Source organism: Cottoperca gobio, chromosome 24 (genome assembly GCF_900634415.1).
Source record: "Cottoperca gobio chromosome 24, fCotGob3.1, whole genome shotgun sequence".
In the NCBI taxonomy this organism is placed as follows: Eukaryota; Metazoa; Chordata; class Actinopteri; order Perciformes; family Bovichtidae; genus Cottoperca; species Cottoperca gobio.
In genome coordinates, this window is record NC_041378.1 from 15,552,196 (window position 1) to 15,573,650 (window position 21,455).

Consider the following 21,455-nt stretch of genomic DNA (forward strand, 5'->3'; position numbering starts at 1 on the left):
ACATGAATGGAATGGAGCCATCATTGTTGTTATGAGTTACACCTGTGTTTTTCCTGCTGCAGCAATCCAATATGTCTGCTATTAGAAAGGTGTAGTGGTTCCACTGTACCACTGCCAATATATATAATATAATATAATAACAACAGGCTACATCAGTTGTTCTAAAATGACCCATAAGAATAGTTTTCTAATCTGCCACCTCTACGTCGAGGTTTGGTTAAGTTAAGACACTCCGCTCTCCTCTATATTTTTATAATAATAATGCATCAAATGACTGATTGTTATATATGAAATGAGTTGCTCATAGTTTTATACTTACAAAGAATTATCACCCGACTCTGACGTTCAGCTGTGTGGTGCGCTTTAGCCTCTTTCAGCTCATTGTTTTGGTTTTGTGGCCAGCAACCTTTAGGTTCAGCATAGTTTACAACAACAGTTTGCTAACAAATATCAATCTTGTGAGATAATCATATGTCCATGTTGTGCTTGTTGGACTGCCCCCAAATGGCCAAAACATCAGGTTTAGGGGTAGGGGAAGATCGTCATCATTGTTAAAGGAAACCAACGATGACTGTTGGGACACAGACTCCTGTGAATGCATCACGCCAGCCTCCGCACCCTTACTTTTTTCTGCTCTATAAGAATGTTGCTACTGAGCATAGACATACAGGTAGGTTGTTCCAATCTATTTAAACACACAACACTGTCATTTGTCAGAAGACAGACACCCACACATCTCTGCAAACTGTTGCACTCTATGTGACAGTCACATAGATGTAAAAAGATTGTGTATTTAATAAAAGGGCCATGAATGGTCCTGCATGCGCCATTACAGCCTTTGATGAAGTGGAGCACAGATCAAACAGGTCTAACGTTCTTATAGATCTCTCCTCAGCTCTGTGGCCTCGGTGCGTAGATTGGAGTGTCTGTTGCTCAAAGGAATGTTGGACTGGATGTTATGTTGTTTGATTTCTTCATTGCTGTATATTAAGAGCCCCGACGTGTAGGGGTACAGAATGAAGTGTAATAGGGATGGATCACTGAGTTTCCTTGTAGCGTCAGCGATGGCTTCCGCCAAGCCCCATCAGGCCGGCTGTCACTTCAACACTGGCCTCAGATCAGTTTAAAGGTTATTCAGCTGACACATGTCCACCGAGTGCAGAGGTGCAGCCTAACGGCTGTACAGCAAATCGACCAGCTGACAGGGGCGAGTCGCCACGCCTGCTGGAGATGCCAATTTAATACGCCAGACTGCACCCAGCCACATGATGACATATTAAGAGCTATCTGCCATGCACCATGGCTCCAGAACACTCCGCCTGCAGCTGGAGGTAGTTCATGCTTTCTCACAGGGCAGACTTCTGAGAGATGTAAACGGAACCTTGTTCAACTTTTAAAATGGAAATGAATTGTCCATCAGTGAGAAATTAGACCTCTCTCACGGCTGTGCAAAGGCAAGATAAGATAATTTAATAGCAGGGTAAAGTGCTCAGCTTCTTAAGGTACACATTTCTAGAAAGCTCAGCACAGGGCACCAATATAATCCCTGGTATGTCCCTTTAAGTGTGTCCACACTGAGAATCTGTGTTTAGCTGGCTCCCTGGTAATCAGCTCCCTAGCTGTGGTAGGTAGAGGTGAATGAATCTGCTACAGCAGGTGTCTGTGCACAATGCGTTCAGCCACAATGAGATTTCAGGGCCCCAAACCACTGACTCCCCCACAATTTGCAGAGTCGAAATCCCATTGACTCAGTTCATCCATGGTTGGCGCTGGTGCACCGACTTGCCGCTTTTAAGGTGTAGCGTAGTCAAATCCCTGACACACCGTCAGGATTCATCTCCATTCGGAAGCCTCAGCAAACGATGGATGGACACGGGGATCAGGCCAGGAGAGGGAAGAGAGGGGGAGAGAGAGAGAGAGAGAGAGAGAGAGAGAGAGAGAGAGAGAGAGAGAGAGAGAGAGAGAGGAGGAAAGTGAAGAGAAAGTGCTGCTCTGAGATTTCTGCATCTGTAGCCTCCAAGCTGCTTAGGTAGTCATTCAATCAGCCATTTAGAAATAACTATATTTACTTAATTCCTCTTCAAAAGCCAGCACAGGCATGCCGCAGATAGTCTTTTTTACTCGGAATTATGAAAAGCAGAATGCGTGCAATTCGGTTTGTTTCATGCTCTCGTTTTTGTGGTTTAAAAAGATATTATCAATTGTTCTCATTGATGCTAAGGCCATTCAGTAAGCACTGGCGCAAAGCAACACTTATTAATCTGAAGTCCTAACTTCCTTTTGCTTAAAAAGGCAGAAAACAGAGAAACTGGCTGTGGGTCTAGCGGAGTGGGGAATTATTTGCCAGGGAGGCAGAAGCTTAGAATAAAATCCCATCCATCTTGATGAGTGCGGAAAACAAACGCACTGTGGTTAAGCAAACCCATTAGAAAGCACAGTGTTTGTCTGCTGCAGGAAGGCAGCAAGATGTGCAACGCTTGTGCAAGAGCTTACACAGGATTAAATTGTTTACCAAAACATCAAGGTCCTCCGCTCTGACTTGACTGGAGACCCTTGACTGCAGCGGTTCCCCTCCCATACAAGTGTTTTGTTGATATGGCGCAAAGCTAACAGTTGCTGAAAGCTGTTAGCCAAGAACGGAGTAAAAGGATGCAAACAAGGCCAAGACAACAAGGGCAGAGTTGGATAAATAAAGCTGGGATGAAATAATTTACTCTGTGCTGGTATTGTTTATTTAACAAGGCGAGGAGTTTGTCTCTGTTAGTAGAATTCTATCACAGCTATGCAGCGTGAGCAGTTGCTGTTAGCTGAAGTGACGCACTACAGTCGTACAGTAGAAAGCCTCGCTACATCATGTCAGACCTTGGTGCATTCGGAGGAGCATGGTTAGACAAGCAGCAAATTCACATTGAAGACGTCAGTACATTGTGATTTCCTCAACAACACAGATTTGCGTAATAAATTAGATTTCTGTAACCTGCAGAAGACGAACGAAAACCTGAGAACTGAAGACAAATGTGCCTCTCACATGTCCTTTACGTCACCAGAGACATTAATAATAATAATAATAATAATAATAATAATGATAAACTCACCACCCTGAGCCCTCTTGTGGAACTCCTTTTCCAACATGTTTATCTGTCGAACGAAGGCTGTTGGTTATGCACATAACGCAAAGCATCTAAACATTTAATAAAAAATAGCTCATTAATTATCCTTCTACTTCCCCTCATGATTAATTAGTGAATGCAGTGGACCTAAATGCCACATAATGGTGGTTATATATCACCCGTGATGCACCTTCTTCCCCTGTTAACTGCTGATGAATGGTTTCTTTGCCTGACAAAAATATCCCACAGCCCTTGGTGGCAGTGACCTTTAACTGACCTCTGACCCCTTCTTTAGCCCCTCCCCTACCTGTCCCATGGCTTGCTGTATTGTTATTGTATATTACTCTCCCTAAATGCAACTTACTTAAGCATGCATTAACCCAACTTCTTATAGTGGAACTAAAATCCAAAATAAAACCATGTCTGATTGACCTCTCTTTCTCTGACGTACATCCAGATTGCACGCCCTGTCCTGTGTTTTAAAAATACTAACAAGAGAAATGTATTAGTAACTAATAATAAAGTATTTTATTATTAGTTAAACTAAGGTGGTGACACTTTGCCTATAAACTGTCCCCCTCCTCTTTGTCTGCCTCAGTGTGTGCTTTCTGGTTGTTCATCTTTGATAGTGTGATAAATTTAATGCCTTTCTTTCTTGCTTGCTAATCTGTTTTATTATTTGTTTGTCTTCTTGTACATATATGTTAAAAACACATATATGTGTATCTATGTTTCTTTTTCTGAAAATGTTAAAATTTTATCTATTTGCTAAGAATCACTATTGCCAATGTTCTGATGATTTCTTCCCTAATTAGAATGAAGCTTCCTCTTTTCTCTATGAATTCATTACTGTTTTGTAAACAACAGGAGGTTTTTTTAAGATTGGGTATCAAAACTCTGCAGCTGTATTGGGATTTTCAAATTCATGTCCTCCATAGAGAAAAAAGAGAAGACACCTCCAAAGTAAACCCTCCCCACTATCTGTGAAAAGTGTTCCAAACTGTTTCTATGCTGATCTCTAATATTTTCCTGTTATTTGATAGCTATCTCTTGATTGAAATTTGGATTTAATCAATGAATGAGTCGATTAATTTTGTGCATGGCAAAGAAGTTGCAGCTTAGGGTTTGTAAAACTGTCAGTGTTGAGAGTGCTGTTCTCTTTTGTAGATGGGCATGTATATGCTCATTGTTTGTATATCCCCATCCCTTCCTTACAGCCAAAAGCTCTAATGCCGCCCGACCGCTTCGTGCCGCCTTTACATGGACATGGCAACTGATGTACACGTTCACCCCCATCTATGTCATTTCCTTCTTAGTATGTTCATAGGTCCCACCCCGTCTCACACTCCCTCCTCCCAAACCCTTTACGTAGAGATTCTAAGATATGTACAGTCATCCATTTGTTCATTACTGAAGTTAAAGTCGAGCAAAAAAAAAAATAAGAAAAAGAGTTATCTAATCTGGCTGTAGATATTTATGAAGAGACTTATATATCAAAGCAAGAATTATAGATATACAGTTTTCGTTTTATACAAAAATTAAATGACTATTAAAAGTACAAAAAAAAAAAAAAAGATATCCTGAACAGAATGGTGAGGATTATTTTTCATGTCATGATGTGTGGATGTATGTGTTGTTGCCTCCCTGTACCATCCTGTCTAAAAAGAGAAATATATACTAATTAATCAGAAACTGCTAAAAAAAGAAACTAACCTAACTTGTCCAAAGGCATTCTTACACAACTTTCTTTTGTAAATTTTTTTCTTCCTGCCAAAATCATGCGGGCAATTTGTTGATGTAAGTTGACAAAACTGATGGTATGCTTTCTTCCTTTGAAAAATGTTTTTTTTTTCCTTTTTGGTAGGCTTTTATGATTTTCCGAGCTGACTTTCTTTTTACCTGTTGTTTCTACTTACTTATTACTAATCCCTTTCTGGATAGCTCTATCTGTGGCTTTACTTTGTGAATGTTTTGTTTTTACAATGTTTGCTCTAACTCTGAACTCTTTTTGCAATGCCTTAATTATTATTTCACTTTTCCTTTATTTCTGTTGTGTTCTTTTTCTTTATTGTTCCAAAAGGTTTGCATCTCTTTATAGTGCCCTGTTTGTGAGCCTTTGCAATGTACAAACAAGCCACTTTGGCAAGAGGATAAGCAGCTTCAATAGACATCTGAATGTTTCCAAGTCTTTGTAGTCGTCCAACAACAGGTTTAACCAAGACAGCATGTGGTATCAAGTGTTCCCATATGGATTTATTAGAATGAGTGGATGTGGGAATGTTTTTAAGCACCTAGGTCTGTAAGTCTTATGAATAATATAGTAACATCAATAATTAGTCGGCAAACATTCAGGTGTGATTGAACTGCCCGGTGACTTTGTGCCATCGTGGTAACTGTAGGGGTCAAAAGGCAAGAGGCTAGGGCAAATAGGGGAGCCCACTAAATGCTGTTCCTGCTATGTTTTATGACTTGTGAGTGGTGACTTTTTGCTGGGACAGTTTTCGTTTGTAGATCAGTGTGTGGCCCTCCAACCCTGTCACCTAGAAATGACGTTCCCATACAGCTAAACTGCATTCAAAACGAGCTTTTCAGGGGAAACATATGTTTTGTTTTCCACGGTCGCCGTTTTAAACACGTGGTTAACGTCGTGAATTGAAACAAAAACATTACGTAACTTAAGAATACCGTTTCCTTTTTGTTTCCTGTGTTTGTTTGGCCCGTCCGTCCGTACCGACCACCTCGCTATGCAGGCTTTACGGGGACTTTGATTACAATCATATTTGAGTTACGTCAAGAACAAGCGCAATCCAGGAGAAAATAAGTTTCTCTTGAAACATATTTGATAAGTGGAGTTTCGTTGTATGGAAAGATTACTTTTAGGAGAACAGGTCGGACCCTCTGATAGACAGAAAGTGCCAGTCAGGTTTTTAAGAGGCTCACGGTACTGTTTTTGGAGCACTTCCCTTTTTAGTTCTCTGTTATTTTTCAGTTGTTAGTATATGTTCCCCCGTGTAGGTCAACGGGGTTAAAAGGTGCCTCTCTCAGCAGCTTTATGAAACAACTTACAAACAGTTTCTCATTTCAAATGAGTTAACTTGCTTTCAGGCCCACTGGTTTGCACTTTAATTGCCAACAAAAGCTAATACCTTTTGCTTCTTTTTATCCGCAGACCGCATCTTTTGATGCTCAGTTTTTGAATCAAAGGGCTTTAAACTTGAAGATAAATGAATCGCGCCTCTTAAAAGCCTGAACTAGTCATTTATGTGGAGAAATATGCAGCATTATCAAATAGAACTAAATATAGGGACACAAATTGTGTAGCATTTCACATAATTTACACTTTTTTATACATGTAGCACATAGAACATATGATGACCATGACTAGTGTACAGTACAGTATCAATGTAGTCCTGAGCAATCTGAGAACATGCAGGATTTGTAGGAGTAAGTATGTGGAGTCAGTTTAATGTGGCTCACCCTTGTGCATCCCTCAAAGCCTTTTGATACAACGTATACTTTTTTTTATGGCTGTTGTCTTTCTTTCAGTTTGGGTCTTGTTTGGTTCTGAGTTTCATTGTTTTTGCACTGGTACAGTATTTTCAGTTCTTTCTTCCTTTGTTTATCTTCAGTTCATTTCCTTCCTTTGTTGAGCTTTGCTTTATACGTTCTTTGGTTACCGGTTCTTTTGGTGTTTGGCTGCTTCTTGCTGTGCTGATGGAAGACTTTCTGCCTTCTGACTGCTGTCTGTTTCTCTCTTTCGCTTTCCAGGAGGGGAACTAGTCATCCCCGTGCTAGTCGAGGACCCCATAGACATCCCTTCTGTATCCACCCGTTCTCCCTTCATCCCCCTCCCCCCAACCCTCCACCCCGTCCTCACCATTATTGAGACCACCAAAGAATCCTTGGCCATGGCCACTGAGGCGGGGGTACCTTGCTTGTCGGACCGAGGCAGCGATGATTGTGATGATGGTGATGGTGGTGATGATGGTGATGATGATGATGATGATGGCATGGTGATTTCGGGGTTTGGCTCTGGAGAAGCTTTCGACTCTAGCCTGCCCCCGACTGACGATGAAGATTTTTACACCACCTTCTCCCTGGTAACAGATAAGATCTTGACCACATCGGCCTATGAAGGCGGCTACAAAGCCATCGCGCCCAAGTGGGAGGCCAAGGACTTGAGGCCTAGCAAAGCCTCTGAGGCAGGTAGGACTACACCCACCTCGCCTCTGCCCGACCTCCGGGGCACGCCGCCGGCGGCGGTCCCCTCGGACACGCCACCCAAGCTGCCCGCCGGGAAAATGAACAACCGCGAGGTAAAACCCCCGCAGCCAGACATAGTCCTGCTGCCCCTGCCCACGTCCTTTGATCTGGATGGCACGAAGCCACGGGGACCCTTCATAACCTCGCCCATGCTGCGCACGGTGCCTGCCGCCTTGCCCACTGTGCCCAGCGTGGTGCGGCGGGTGCCCCCGGGGGCCTCAGAGGTGATCCGGGAATCCAGCAGTACCACGGGCATGGTGGTGGGCATTGTCTCAGCCGCCGCCCTCTGCATCCTCATCCTCCTCTACGCCATGTACAAGTACAGGAACAGGGACGAGGGTTCCTACCAGGTGGACGAGACACGCAACTACATCAGCAACTCTGCGCAAACCAATGGCGCTGTGGTGAAGGATAAAACACCCAGCGGCACCGCCAAAGGCAGCGCCAGTAGCAAGAGACCGAAAGACAAGGACAAGGAATATTATGTATAGAAATCAAAAGTCATTTCCCAACACATAGAAAAATAAACTGTTTGGAACACAGTGATAAACATTTTGACAGTACCATATTGGCAACTGTGATTTAAAAAGGGTGAAATCTCTTGAGAACTCAAGACTTACTGAGTCACTGAAACATTTACAAAAGAACTTGGGCTTACGGAAGCACACTTACTATTGTAAGCATTACAGAGAGACAATGCAGTACAACTTCACTGGGACTCAATGTGGATCTTTTTAAGGAGTCCCTGCTGGAGACATTTGGCAGTGTGAGTAACATCTCTCAAACATCCACGCGAACCCAAGTGACTGTCAAGAGGTGTGTGATCCTTGGAGTTCTAACGACCTTGTCCATTGTAACCCTGTAAAATACGATCACTGTCCTTTCGGCCATTCTGCGCATGCATGTGAGGTGTATGTGACGTGGTGCTGGCATCTGTGTAAGTGAGGGACCTCAAGAAACTATGATTGTCGGGAAAGTTGGAAGTCAAAACATGATTTCACATTACAAACGGTTTCATTAAATGTAGCTTTCATGGATGCGATATGAGCTAAAGTATATGTCTACTGAAAGCTGTCTTTTTGTTTTGTTTTTTATTTATTCATTTAGTAAGTAATTTATTAATTTATTGAATTTAGGTCCTTTTTTTGAAGGATGATGTCCAGTCAGGGTTGACTAGGCAGTGCTCAGTGACCGCTCAGCAGGATGTGATACAGTAATGTATCTCAATATTTCTCTCTCCCTCCCTCACGTCTCAGCTAAGGATTGGACTGCTATGCATGGCAACCAAATTCTAGATGGTGTTCAAGCGTGTAAGACTGGATCCACCGGGCTCAATGCACTGTTATTTCTCTGAATTTTAAATCTCTGATAGCATTTTTTTTTTTCTTCAATGTCATTTTTTTGTTTTCTATACATTTTCCTGAAATGCTGTGGCAAAATGCATTATCATAATCTGTGTCCAGCGGAGATTTAATTGTGGAAATCTTAAAAAAAGAAAAAAACTCCAGGCTAAAGACTTACTCTAGTGTGAAAAAATGTGATTCTATCTGTTCTCACAGACGACTGTGTCAAAAACAGCAAATATGTTTACATATTTTAATACATCATAGCCGTTGTGCTTTGCAGGTCAATATTGTACAGAAAATTCAAGTTTCTGTTGATTTTTTTCAAGTTCTCTTGTTGTATAGACAGACCATTTGATTTGATTTTACTGCTGTAGCAACACAACAAAGAAATAATTTTTATTCTTATGCCAGGAACGCCTGGAGATAAAAAATGATGTGCACAGGAACATTTGTTTAGGCGGGGAGCAAATGTTGTTAGATTAGACGTCTAGTCTCTCTGGATGGTGTTTCTCTTCAGTCGCATGAATATTTCACCATCGGAAGCTGTCAGTCAAATAGAAAACACCTCCCTCAGATCTTGTATTAGGGACTCCTCCTCATTCTGAAATTACTTACATCATGTTATTTATTTTTTTATTGGAAATTTAAAAAACAGAACAAGAGAATAAAGACCGATTATGATGGATTTGGAAATCTATTGCTAGCATCTTTACTGACTTACAGGTGGTTTTTTTTTGTTTCCTTTTTTGTTTTTTTAACTCTGACGTCAATGTTCTCGTCTGCTCAACTCGTCTTTATGCATTTGGTTTTCTTTCTGTTTATTGTGTAACTTATTTTCATGTCTCATTTTTATGACATTCTCTTCCAGCAATATGTTGTTTTTTATGTCATTATTTATTGCTGAAGTTATTTGTTCTCATTTTCATGCGAAATCAGTCGGTGTGTATGTTCACTTTGATTTTTTGTGTTGGTACTTGGCTTTTTTCGACCAGTTAATTATTATTGTCTTATGCTCCTTTGACTCCAAACAATTCCCACAAATAAAAAAATATTGTTCCCAAACTTTTTGGATGTTAGACTGCGGGTGGCTGTCACTCACTCGTCCATGTTGTGGTATAAAGGCAGGCGAGGAGATGGAGAGCGAAGACTATTCACCAAACCACAATTTCTCATCCATTTGCTATCGCTTCAATGATTTCCTTTTATACCAAAAAGTGGTATCATTTCCATTCAGATGAAGTCCGGAGAAGAGCGGCTCAACACTATCATTTACCTATAGATGATTATGCAAATTCACACAGCGTTCTTTGATGCAACAAGAGAAAAAAGGACGGGTGCAGAAAACAGTTATTAGAGGGTCCAGAGTCTTCGCAACAGCAGAGGAATGGTTTTGGGTTTCTTTAGAGCCAGGCCTTTATGAGGGTGCACAGCCAAATGAGATTCTCCACAACCATATGGCCGGGTTATGAGCTACTCAATGGCAGCAGCACCTGCTTTCCCAGCTCGTTTTTACACCGTCCATATTTCGTGCAAATGGGCCTTCACAGAGCTGGTCATTAAATTGCAATAGCCCATTGATGTAGGATATCAGAGCAGCGTGTGTGAGTATATCCAGATCGCACAATGACTACATATTAACTCATTCGTCGTGCCACAGGCAATGAGAACAAGAAGGCCAGCAGGGATTTGTTCCACTGAGGGACTGTTTTTAACATTCTGAGGCAGACCCACATTTCAAGATTAATATTTTTTTCTTCACAGAAAAATGTGTGGAAGTTTGTTCTGTATAAGTCAACGCAATAAAAAGTTAATGTGTAAGAAAACAACATTCATTTTAACAAGCAATGATGTCCTATCCCCACTTCATCCTACTGCAGTATATACCGCCCTACTACGACAGAGAGCAAACTGAGAAACACTGGTTTAAAGCAGCTTAAATCAATAGTTTGATTAATATTTACAAATGTAACATGATTTGTGTGTGAAAGGGGTCGCTTGCAATGACAAATCTACAGAGAATTATCACTCTGTTCCTCTCAGCTCTACAGAGCATTTCAGTTCAGTTCAGTCACAGCAGACTCTAAGCCCCCGTAGCACCAAAGGGCTTTATGTCACTGTTGTTTACATTTTGATTCTGTTGCTTCCGAAAAAAAATCAATTTATGCAGGTTTAAAGTTTCCAAGCTGCAGAACAGATAAACAAGTTATATTGACTTGTACACCTTCTTAGGCAGATTATGGTACTATTACTACTTTATGTATACCATTATACCAGCCTACTGCACGCTTCCTAAAGAGCCGAGTGTTCTTTCATCTGTCTTGTACATTATATTACTCGGGGCCTTTTCACACCTGAAAGTCCGAACCAAGGTTTTGCGTTGTTGTTGTTACAATAGCACGTTTTAGTTTCCAATTGCAATTATACGAGCGGACTGCAGAACACCCGACACACCTGTCATCACTTAGTGAGCTGCACATTGATTGGGTTGTCTGACGCAGTGTGTTGTCAGTGAGGTCGTCTTGTGTCGCAGTTTGAAAGAATGGAGAAACTTCGTTACCGCTATAATACTTGTCGGAAAGTAACGTCAGAACATGTGTAGGTTTTTATCCAGTCTTTAAAAAGTCGTTAGTCCAGATGTCAGTAAGTATTTTGGCTACCGCGGCTCATTTAGTTTTTTACTTTGACGATAGCCAGAACTTTCTGTAATTGATCCGAACGAGCGATATAAAACAATGTTTTCACACTAGAGTTGAACCATGCTTCAGTTTGATCCGAGCCAAGACCAGCTCTTTATTTTCACGTCGGACCGCAGGTCTGTGTGGTCCTTCCTGTCGTCCGGGGACGTTTCACAGCTGCGATTTTTGTTCGGATTAAATTGAAAGGTCCCACCACCAAACGTGGTAGGTGTGAAAAGGCCCTTTAAAACTTTCATTAATTATTATTCATATTAAAATATATAATACTTTATTTTACAGTTAAATATGTGATATAAAGGTAGCTTAACCTGCATTATTCCACTACAGGATGGCAGCTGCTCAGGTTTGCTGGAGTGACAGCGACATTGAAAGATGTCTGATGGTTCAGCCCTGCAGTGCTGTTCCTCCGGTGCCGTTTCCTAACGGAAGGTGCCGCTGGAAAGTGATACACCAGACTGTCAGACTGTCACACCAGAACATATTTTCCATAAATGTTTATATTTGTATGTGTTTTTAATTGACAAGTTGTGCAACATAGCGCAGTTTCTCTAGTCTAATGTTGTTAGCCTAGCCACCGTAGCCAGTCTGACTAATCAATAACACAAGATTACTGTATTACATTACATTAAAGGTCATTTAGCAGACACTCTTATCCAGTGAACCAACTACAGGGACAGTGGAGCAGCTCAGCGTTAAGCCTGCACAGTACAGCTGCTCCAAACAGCTAGCTTAGCTAGCATCGCCGCTAACGTAACATCATTTTAGCGAAAATTTATATTTTAAGGTCCTTTTGATTTTATAACACTTGTTTCGTTAGCTATTCGAGCGAGTTAAAACCCAATACTTACATTTAAAAGTATATCCATTTGCCGCTACTGCTGGGTCGAGGGGCGCCATCTTTCGTCAGAAAATAACTTCTCTGGGCGCTTTGAGTCTCCGACATGGGACGGCCCTGTTGCGGCTGCTGTGACGTAATCTGTCTACAGCCCCTGTGTGTGTGAGACACAGCTACTGTGTGTGTGTGTGTGTGTGTGTGTGTGTGTGTGTGAGACACAGCTACTGTGTGTGTGTGTGTGTGTGTGTGAGACACAGCTACTGTGTGTCTGGATGCTGGACGCACGATGCTTTCAGGGGAAGTCCGTCAGGGGAACACCCCTCTTGTAAATATGTAACCAAGTCAATAACACGACGTTCATGGTGAAATGTTCACATACAAGGACTTTGCCTCGCTCTTTTTTTCAAATATTAGATTCAACAACATAGCATAGCCTACAAACGCCCCCCAAATACACGTGAACGCCCCCCTTTCACAAAAATTGCTTCCAGAGGACGTTGAGAACCCCTGATATATATGATCGCATTCTACTATTAAATATAATACAAGTATTGTTTAGTTGTTTGGTTATTGATTAGTCAGACTGGTGTTTGACGAGAGAAACTTAACGTTTTACAATCCTTTATTTACGGAGCTATGTTGCGCAACATTGTCAATAAATAGAAATGTTATATTTATTTAAGAGAAATATGCATCAGGGGGCGTTACTGGTGTGACAGTCTGACAGTGGTATATCACTTTCAAGCGGCACCTGCCGTTAGGAAACAGTACATGTCGGTGGAACACCACTGCAGGAATTGGCATATGCCGCCGAACCATAGCCGCATACCATCAGCCACTTTCCGATCTCGGCGCTATTGGATTTGCTTTGCTAGTGTATGTGTATGTGTATATATATATATATATATATATATATATATATATATATATATATATATTGTGATATATATATATATTGTGATATATATATTGTGATATATATATATATATATATATTGTGATATATATATATTGTGATATATATATATATATATATATTGTGATATATATATATATATATATTGTGATATATATATTGTGATATATATATATATATATATATATATATATATATATATATATTGTTATATATTGTGATATATATATATATATATATATATATATATATATATTGTTATATATATATATATTGTTATATATATATATATTGTTATATATTGTGATATATATTATATAGTATAATATAGTATAATATTACTACCAAGCAAACAGGAATTTTGGTTTTGGTTTTCTCTCCATTATTGTATTAAGCTTCTGCCTCATATGTTGAATAACTAATTATTAGATGTGAGGTCATCAATATACACATTTTTCATTTAGACAAAACCGCCAGTGAAAAATCAGCATGTGGATTTAGTTTTAGCTTCAGCTGAGGCTAAGCATAGTTACTTTGTTTTCACAGAATTATCCATTGTTATGGAACAATATTGTGTTTCATTAAAACAGATGTCAAAGAGTCAGATTCAGGTCTTCAGTTTTGATGAAATATGTGTCTGTGTTTTGACTTTGTAGAGCAGCACACTGATGTCATGCACTTGCAGTTAAGTTATTTTCGAGTTGCCAGGGATGTGAAACCTTTTTTAAATCACTCATTCAGGTCTTTTGTAAGTTGAGCCTCGAGCTGCAGCTACCTCCTTCTTTATCTCTCAACTCTTGGAGCTGATTTATTACCAGGAGCAGCCAACAACAATATAAAAAAAAATCTAAATTGAGAAATGTGACTATGAATCTATTGTGTATTTATTTAAAGGATAATACTTTGGTTCACATTCTGAAAATACACAAGGTGTTTCTCCATCATACAGAGAGCAGAAATGATGGGATGAGGGGGAAAAAGGCAAATTCTGAGGCAATAACATCACGAGAACAAAGAAACAAACGAGCACCAGGGAAGGTAATTGTAGCGCAAATCCCCGATGGAAACAGAAAATACATAAAAAGCATTGGCGTTTAGCAAATAACAAATAATATTATAATCATACTATATTCACATCTCCTCTTAAGAACTGTAATAACGCTGAAAAAGACAAGTCTACATTTAGCTCCTATAAAGCCGACTGGCACAAACGCAGTGTTGTTTTCACAACCATTAGTCACTTTCACATTCACACCAGCAGGGTGCCAGCACAGGAAACGTATCCATTTGATATTCACAACCCATTTGCTTACACACAGTTGTTGGCTGACAAAGTTTATTGATTGGATTTTATGTGTAGCAACTACTTTTCCTTTTAGCCAAATTAGTAGAAGGTAGATTACATCAATCCTGCTGATGTCGGCTGGATAATTCATATCTTAATTGACAGAAAAACAATTTACATTTGCTAATGGCTTTTCCAAATGGATTTCTGTGTGTGTGTTTGACTGTATTAGCTGTGCTTTTGCCTTGTATAGGCTTTCTGCAAGGGCAACAAGGGAGCAGTTCAACTCCCATTCATGCATTAAAAGGCTGACAGTTGACCAGTCGTGAAATTTTACTTCAATTAATGAACTGGTTAATTCCACTTAAACGCTTTATGGCATGTTTTTCCATTCAAATAAACAGTGGCTTTATAAGAGCAATGCATCAGCTCTGTCAGTGATTGCACATGAAACCTGTTATTGTTGCTTCCTACACAGAGGCAGGATGCTGTAAAACACCGTGAGCACTGGGAATGTCTGCAGCTGTAGCAGTTTATGGCTCCCCCTGTATAGAGTGTAGATTTGTATATTTTTTCTTTATTTTACCCCGATAAAGATTCAGGAGAGATGCTGTATCCTCCACGGACTGAAGCAAAGCAGCTGTGAAGGTGATGGTGATCAGACCTGACAGGTAAAATATGAGCCCGCTGACCTTAACGCCAGCCTTATGAAGGGCACACACATACACAAATGTGCAAACCTCAAATGGAAGTGTGTTTGTGTATGCATTGGGCATGCTTAAGCCACATCAAAGTTCACACGCACAGAAATAAATGTCTTAGTGGTTGCAGTGGGTTAAGCATTCATATTCATATGTCACAGTGGGTGCACACAGTGATACATTAGCAGAATAGGCAGGTGTATATATGTGCACTTAATTCACTTTTGTGCCTGCCTGCAGGGAGCACACCTCTTATTCTTCTGCTCCATCACTCGGCAGCCAAGGCTTTCAGTTAGCTCCTCAGCCCTAATTAACTGCCAAGATATGAATGCGCTAATCTGGACTCTAAATCTTCAGTTCCACTGACAAAAGCTTTTACAGGCTGTCACAGCTGCATGATAAACAGCAGGGCTGCTTCCTCGCCTGGTGGACACAGTGCCATCTAGGGAGCAGGTCTGGCAGCTCAGGAGTTTTTAGACTTGAGGGTATTTATTGCGATCCATCCAAAATTCATATGTGGTAAAAAGTCTTGTGGAAACCCTCCACAAACACCACATTCTACTGTAATTGTAAGCAATCTGGCAAAGTGCATTTACTAGTTGTTAATTTTACTGACAGAGTAACATTACCATAATTTAGAGTGGATTATCGCTGAAGTGGAACAAAATTTAGAAAATTCAAGAGCTTAGTTTCCCCAGATGAGTGAATGAGCGCAGAGAGCCATGAGCTGCTCACGTAAACACTGCTTTACCGTGGCTCTGTTGTCAAGAGCATCAACAGGCATGTGAGCGAGACGTATGATGCCGGTGAGTACGTGGGTGCACATTTAAACAGTTTGTCTCCGTCTCCATATGTGTGTCAGTGAGTGATGTTCAAAACTCTGAGTGTGTGAGTTGGATCCACTACCCAGGGATACAGGCCTCCGATTCAAGCTTGACTGTGATTGGATACAGTGAGAATCCCACTGAAGCAATGAGTATCTCAGCGGCAGCTCCACTCCCCCGGGGCCCCCGCACAGCCCACAAGCCGGCCCCAGCCCTGCCTGTTCAGACCAGATGGAAAGTGAGGCGGGATGGGCAAAAAAAAGAGAGCGAGTGAACTTCAAACCGTTAGAGCTTCGGTGAAGGTGACTGCGACAACAGCAGCTGTAGAAGATGATCTGATCATAAGTGAAGGTGGCAGGTAATTGTTGAGGCTGTCTGACGGGTTCTGTGTGCTGCTCAAGTCAGATGTGCTGTGTTTGAATTCAGAAAAACCTGGATTTGAGAGGGTTTGGATACATAAACTGATGAAAACTTCTAAAAATCTTCTGCAACATCAAGTGTTTATCAGGATTTTCAAAGAAACTATTTTGGCTGCAAAGGGTCAGTGTTGCTCGTGAAGTTGACTCCTTCTGATAACACAAATGCAACTTCAATACTGAATTCCACGTGAGGTCTTTTGCTTCTCAGGCATTCTTTTGCAAATACAAATCTGTGTTTAATTGGGTTGCCTGGTAAGCCTATATAAAAGTGTTAAATCATCCATCTGGTTCATTTGGAAGTCTCTTGATCCTGGCAGGTGAAACAGGATTTATGTTTGGAGTACAGAAACACAAATACACACAAGGATTAAGTTGCTCCAGCTGAGTTTGTGATTAAAGGGTTAGGGTTAAATTTAGTCATTCACTAAATTGTGTTACAGTCCTAAAACGTAAAAGTCTTAGCTATTAAATACTTTATCATGTGTGAATCATTTGCTTTCAAATGAATTAAAAACATTCCTCGATGTGGCCGAAACAGAAAATCATTTTATCTTCACGAGCTGTAGCATAACTTGAAGAATGACCAAAATATATATTGAACTTCCAATCATTCGTTTTATTTACACAATGTGCGTTTCAGATTTAGCAGTGTTCTGTTGAGAATGAGATATCCAATTGTGCTAACCTAGATTACATAATTTGATCATTTATAACGTTATTGACATAAACACATTGAACCTTTAATTACATGTATAATTCTGAGGACACCTGCTCCAAAGAAATAGGGGCAATATTTCACCTCTAAACTTGGTCTATAACAGTGGCGGGCCGTGCATTTCACAGCTAGGCCTTCAGTGATGTCCTACACAGTCCTACCTGAATTATTCCACCTCTTAATACCATCATTATGACGCCATGGCTCTAGAAACTATACATTTAGACAGAAACGCAGTATAACCGGGCGTTGCATCACCTTAACATAGTCAAGTACAACAGAGTTATATTAATATTTCCGAAGCATTTATAATCAATAAATCCAAATTTACAATTAAGAGTGTTAAACTACCAGCTTTAAGATCGCTAGGATACTGTCGAAACTTAAAAATAAAAGGCACTTTAAGGGATTAATCTACAAAGTTTTATTAAGTCCACTAAAAGTATGTGAGCTTTGAACAAGTGTGTTCACTAAACAGCGCATTGTCGCACCTAAAGCAGTTTCATTTAAGAAACATGACGATAAAGAATAAAGACACAAACTATTCACTGAAAATAAAAGAAAACAAACAAATAATTTGCATTTGTTCATGAGGATATGTTTGCGACAGTGGTGAAAGTCTCCTTGAGTACTTTTACTGCACAGCTGAGCCAGTGCGCCACACACATCTCTACATCTCTTGCAGAAGCATCACACTTTTTATATATTTGTCAAAAAACAAAATGCTTGTTACCAAAACAACTGATTATTTGAACACAAAATCCATCCTCCTTTCTTTCCTCAAGACTTCAATGACTCTGTTGTAGTTTATCTGTGCGTCTCAGTTCCACCATTAAGTCCTTTTCTACAGACATGGAGGCTAATGCTGAAAGCCGAGTCTGTCCAGCAGCATTTCTGCCATAAGTCTTAATTCGCTTTAAGGCCGAGAATGACCGCTCGGCAGAAGCAGTGGACACAGGGATAGACTGGCTAGCGTCAGAGTTGGCCTTTCTCTTCTCACGATGTCTAGCTTTTCTTGAAAAGTTTGTCTTGAAAATGTCGTTCTAATTATATCTGCGACCAAATCGATCTCTTCTCCTCCTTCAGTCATTGTGGGTTGAAAAAACAGCTTGTAGAAATCTACACAAATTAGCTCGTTCAAGTTTGCTAGCTCTGCCTCTCAATAGTGCGTATCCAATCAAGAGACGTGGACGTGCTGACGTTATCATATGCCTGCTAGCTGGCCCCGGTGTCCCCAACTCGACATCTGATTGGTTAACGCCACAGTTTTGTCTCCGTTCACTTTAAGCTCCAGGCGCCCGCACTGTTGATTCTGAAGGCCTCAGCGCAGATTTCGTGGACCCTGGCAACACATCATGGCTGAAATATGATTGGATAAAAGCTCTAACATAAAGGCCAGACCTCCAAATCTCCATCTGAGGCTGGAAGCAGCGCAACCAAGAGGAAAGCTATGAAATGAAGAGAATAGACTACGGGGAATAATTTAATACATATTTGTGGAAAAAATATATCAAAATTAAATTTATATTCTGATGATGTTTAGGCCAGCAGAGAAGGCCTTGCTGGCCCTGACGGCCCACCACTGGTCTATACAATCTCTAATGTTCATATTTTAGTTGTAATAGTTTGGCATATTTATTATATTCTAGCGTATTCTTTATATTGTGATAATACGATGTGTATGCGCATGTGGTGCAAACCGCTGATGAAGCGGGTGCATAAAGTATCTGGTGTGGACAGTATTATCCAAACGTCAAAAAGTGTCATAAAAAAGTTGTTTTCAGTAAAAGTGTCATAGTATATTATGTCATTAAAAACAAAGTCATAGTATAGTGTGTCAAAAGTAATACAAATGTCAAAAATAGTCCTAAAGACATTATTAAAAAGTTATAGTATGTCATAAAAAAAAGTTACAGTTTGATTGACAGGGACACTACATGAAGGCATTGTAACATTTGAATAAAGTGCATTTGATGCAATGTATATCGCCGTAGCCGACTTCTAGCCGTAGCTAATTTGCAGACCGTGTCCATTGTTAGGCTTTAAAGAGTCATAAAAATGTCACAGAAAATATCATAGTATAGTATGTCTATATTTTTAGGGATGCACGGTAACAGCTTTACGTGCGGCGAACAGTTGACAAAATCTGTGCATTTATCGGTAAAGGCTTCGACCAAAATGAGTTTGAAAACGCATCAGATGTAGGCAAATACCCAAGATTGTTATTATCCATTATTGTCACTATTGAAAACTGAATAAAAGTGAACGTGATTTTACTTTTACTTGCTTGTGTTTCACGTGAGGTGGAAATTCACCAAAATACAACCGCTGCAACTTTCTCAGCCGCCATTTTCAGAAGTTTGGTGGTCCCTCCCCTTCTGCTACGTAGCCAACATGGCGACCATTGTGGTTAAGAAATGTCCAATGTTCCACAACCTTTTGACCATTATAAGTACATCCTTGTCCGTTTGTATGCACTCAAACTAGCAAATTGAGACGGCATAAGTTTTATTCCTGCTTGTTCCAGTTGGTCACTGATATTAATGCAGCTGCATAAAAAGGCTTCATTTTGTTTTGTGAATTTCATCCAAACCAGTTTAATAACCAGTATGAAGTAAAAGTATAATACGTTTTCTAGAAATGTACACCGGAGGATTACAAACCGGACTCTGCCTGGGAGCCTGAGAGTCGGTACCCTAATGCAGGCTAATCACATATTCATGTGATGCAGTGAGTGATAATAAAGTAATAAAGTCTGGGACTATTTCAGCCACGTCACTCAAGTAAATTCACAACCGGGTCGTAACGGTCACCGTCTGGCTGCTGCGAGGCCATGCGGGGCTGCTCCACGCGTTTTAGCACAGGTCCTCACAAGTGATGACACTCGAGCGTAGCATAAAGGACGTGAAGAGCCTCCTGCTCACGGTGCCAGGAGAGGTCATTCTGTCATCAAGACTGGCAGGCTGAATGACTGGCCCTCCGCACCTGTCCGCCATCAAACATGCAAATCACCGCACTCACCCGTGACTGTTGCATATTCCATGAGTAAACAGTGTACAGCACTTCATCTTATTTTAAAATAGGTTATAAATTCAAATTGTTGCACAACAATCGCACAAAAAAACCATGTTTTTCCCCGTCTATGCCCAGGAGAAAATGAGGTTGATACGGAGACTCAGCTGCAATAACCCATTCACTTATTGAACGGCAGCGGCTGGATACACTTTCAGCCTCCGGGCTTAAACGAAAAAGCAGAGCATGGCTGTCTGATTGAATGGGTTTGTAATGCAAGCCAAATAGGTTTGTTCTAATGGGAATCAGCCTCGGTGGCTGCTGCAGAGGCTTACGCCAGCACTATAACGGCAGTAAGCAGCGGGGGCAAACACCCAGCGCTGTTTGATTGGCTGTGAGAGGCAGAAGCTACACTGAGGTTACAGTGTTTACTAATGGCCGCTTTAGTGAGGTAATATTACATGAGCAATATATGTTTGTATGTGTATGTTGTGTGACTATAGGCTGTACTGGCTCAGGAGTTTTAACAACTTCATAAAGTCCAAAGCTTCTCCACCGTGAGAGGAAGTTATGTTTCTTTTTAGAAACAATGTCCCAGTTATAGTTAAATAATTCTCAACTCGAGGTCTTTTTCCAAAAATATTTGACTGAAGGAGTCAAAGTCACCAAATGTACATCTGTACACTGACAGCATTTGGATTTTATTTGTATCTGCATGCTCGTACATGGCAAGTCTTTATGTTGGTTGTGTCCTGTGTATGATCAGATTGGAGGGCCGGAGCTGATGCATCATGGGAGCTGTCTGACTCGTGTAATGAGCTACTGATGTGACACACCTGTGAGACACCAAGTGGCACAAAGATGGAAAGTTGAGCTGAAAAACACTGAGGGCACAACTAAGCAGAAGGAAGGCAATATTTTCAAATCTTCCGCAGCTGAGCTGTATAACAATGTATGTGCTCGAGAGCGGAGAAAGAAGGTTGGTGTGTCAGTGAGTGGGGTTTTTTGGCTTGTTTGTGCGCGTTGATTGTCAGCTCTGAACATGCATCACCCTGCTAATGACCTGATTTCTCAGTCTTTCTGCATTCATACAGAGAACGAAGCCTCTGAATACTGCTGGCATATTTTAAATAACTTTGACCGTCATACTGCAATTTATTCTGACACGCTCAGACAGATGTGTGCTACGGTTCTCATGCATGTGCAAATGCTGATTACAAACTTTTTTTATTTTTACATAGAGGCATTATTTTCTTCTGTGTGAAAATACAAATAAACACGAACCAGTGGACAGCTCTGAATTTATTCATTACCGTCTCTCAGCCTGACAAAG

The 21,455-nt window shown here is 40.6% G+C and overlaps 2 protein-coding genes and 1 long non-coding RNA gene across 11 annotated transcripts in view; all 3 read left to right on the forward strand.

The window, feature by feature from the left end:
• Positions 1-10,547, forward strand: part of nrxn3b (neurexin 3b) — a 270,213-nt gene extending 259,666 nt beyond the window's left edge. For 6 of the 9 annotated variants that reach the window (XM_029425564.1, XM_029425567.1, XM_029425566.1 and 3 more), the window contains one exon: positions 6,879-10,547. In XM_029425564.1, coding sequence (XP_029281424.1) covers positions 6,879-7,864 — 986 coding nt within the window. In that variant the 3' untranslated portion in view covers positions 7,865-10,547. Of the gene's footprint in view, positions 1-4,327; positions 4,704-6,878 lie in introns of those variants that run through there. The other 3 variants (XM_029425570.1, XM_029425573.1, XM_029425568.1) reach the window with 2 other exon arrangements.
• LOC115003692 (poly(A) polymerase type 3-like) overlaps positions 1-21,455 on the forward strand; it is a 981,812-nt gene that overhangs the window by 697,066 nt on the left and 263,291 nt on the right. The gene's annotated exons all lie outside the window — the stretch shown is intronic.
• The window catches only part of LOC115003696 (uncharacterized), a 9,053-nt gene continuing 8,521 nt past the window's right edge, over positions 20,924-21,455 (forward strand). The window contains exon 1 of the long non-coding RNA XR_003831689.1: positions 20,924-21,101. This is a non-coding gene — a long non-coding RNA (uncharacterized LOC115003696). The remainder of the gene's footprint in view (positions 21,102-21,455) is intronic.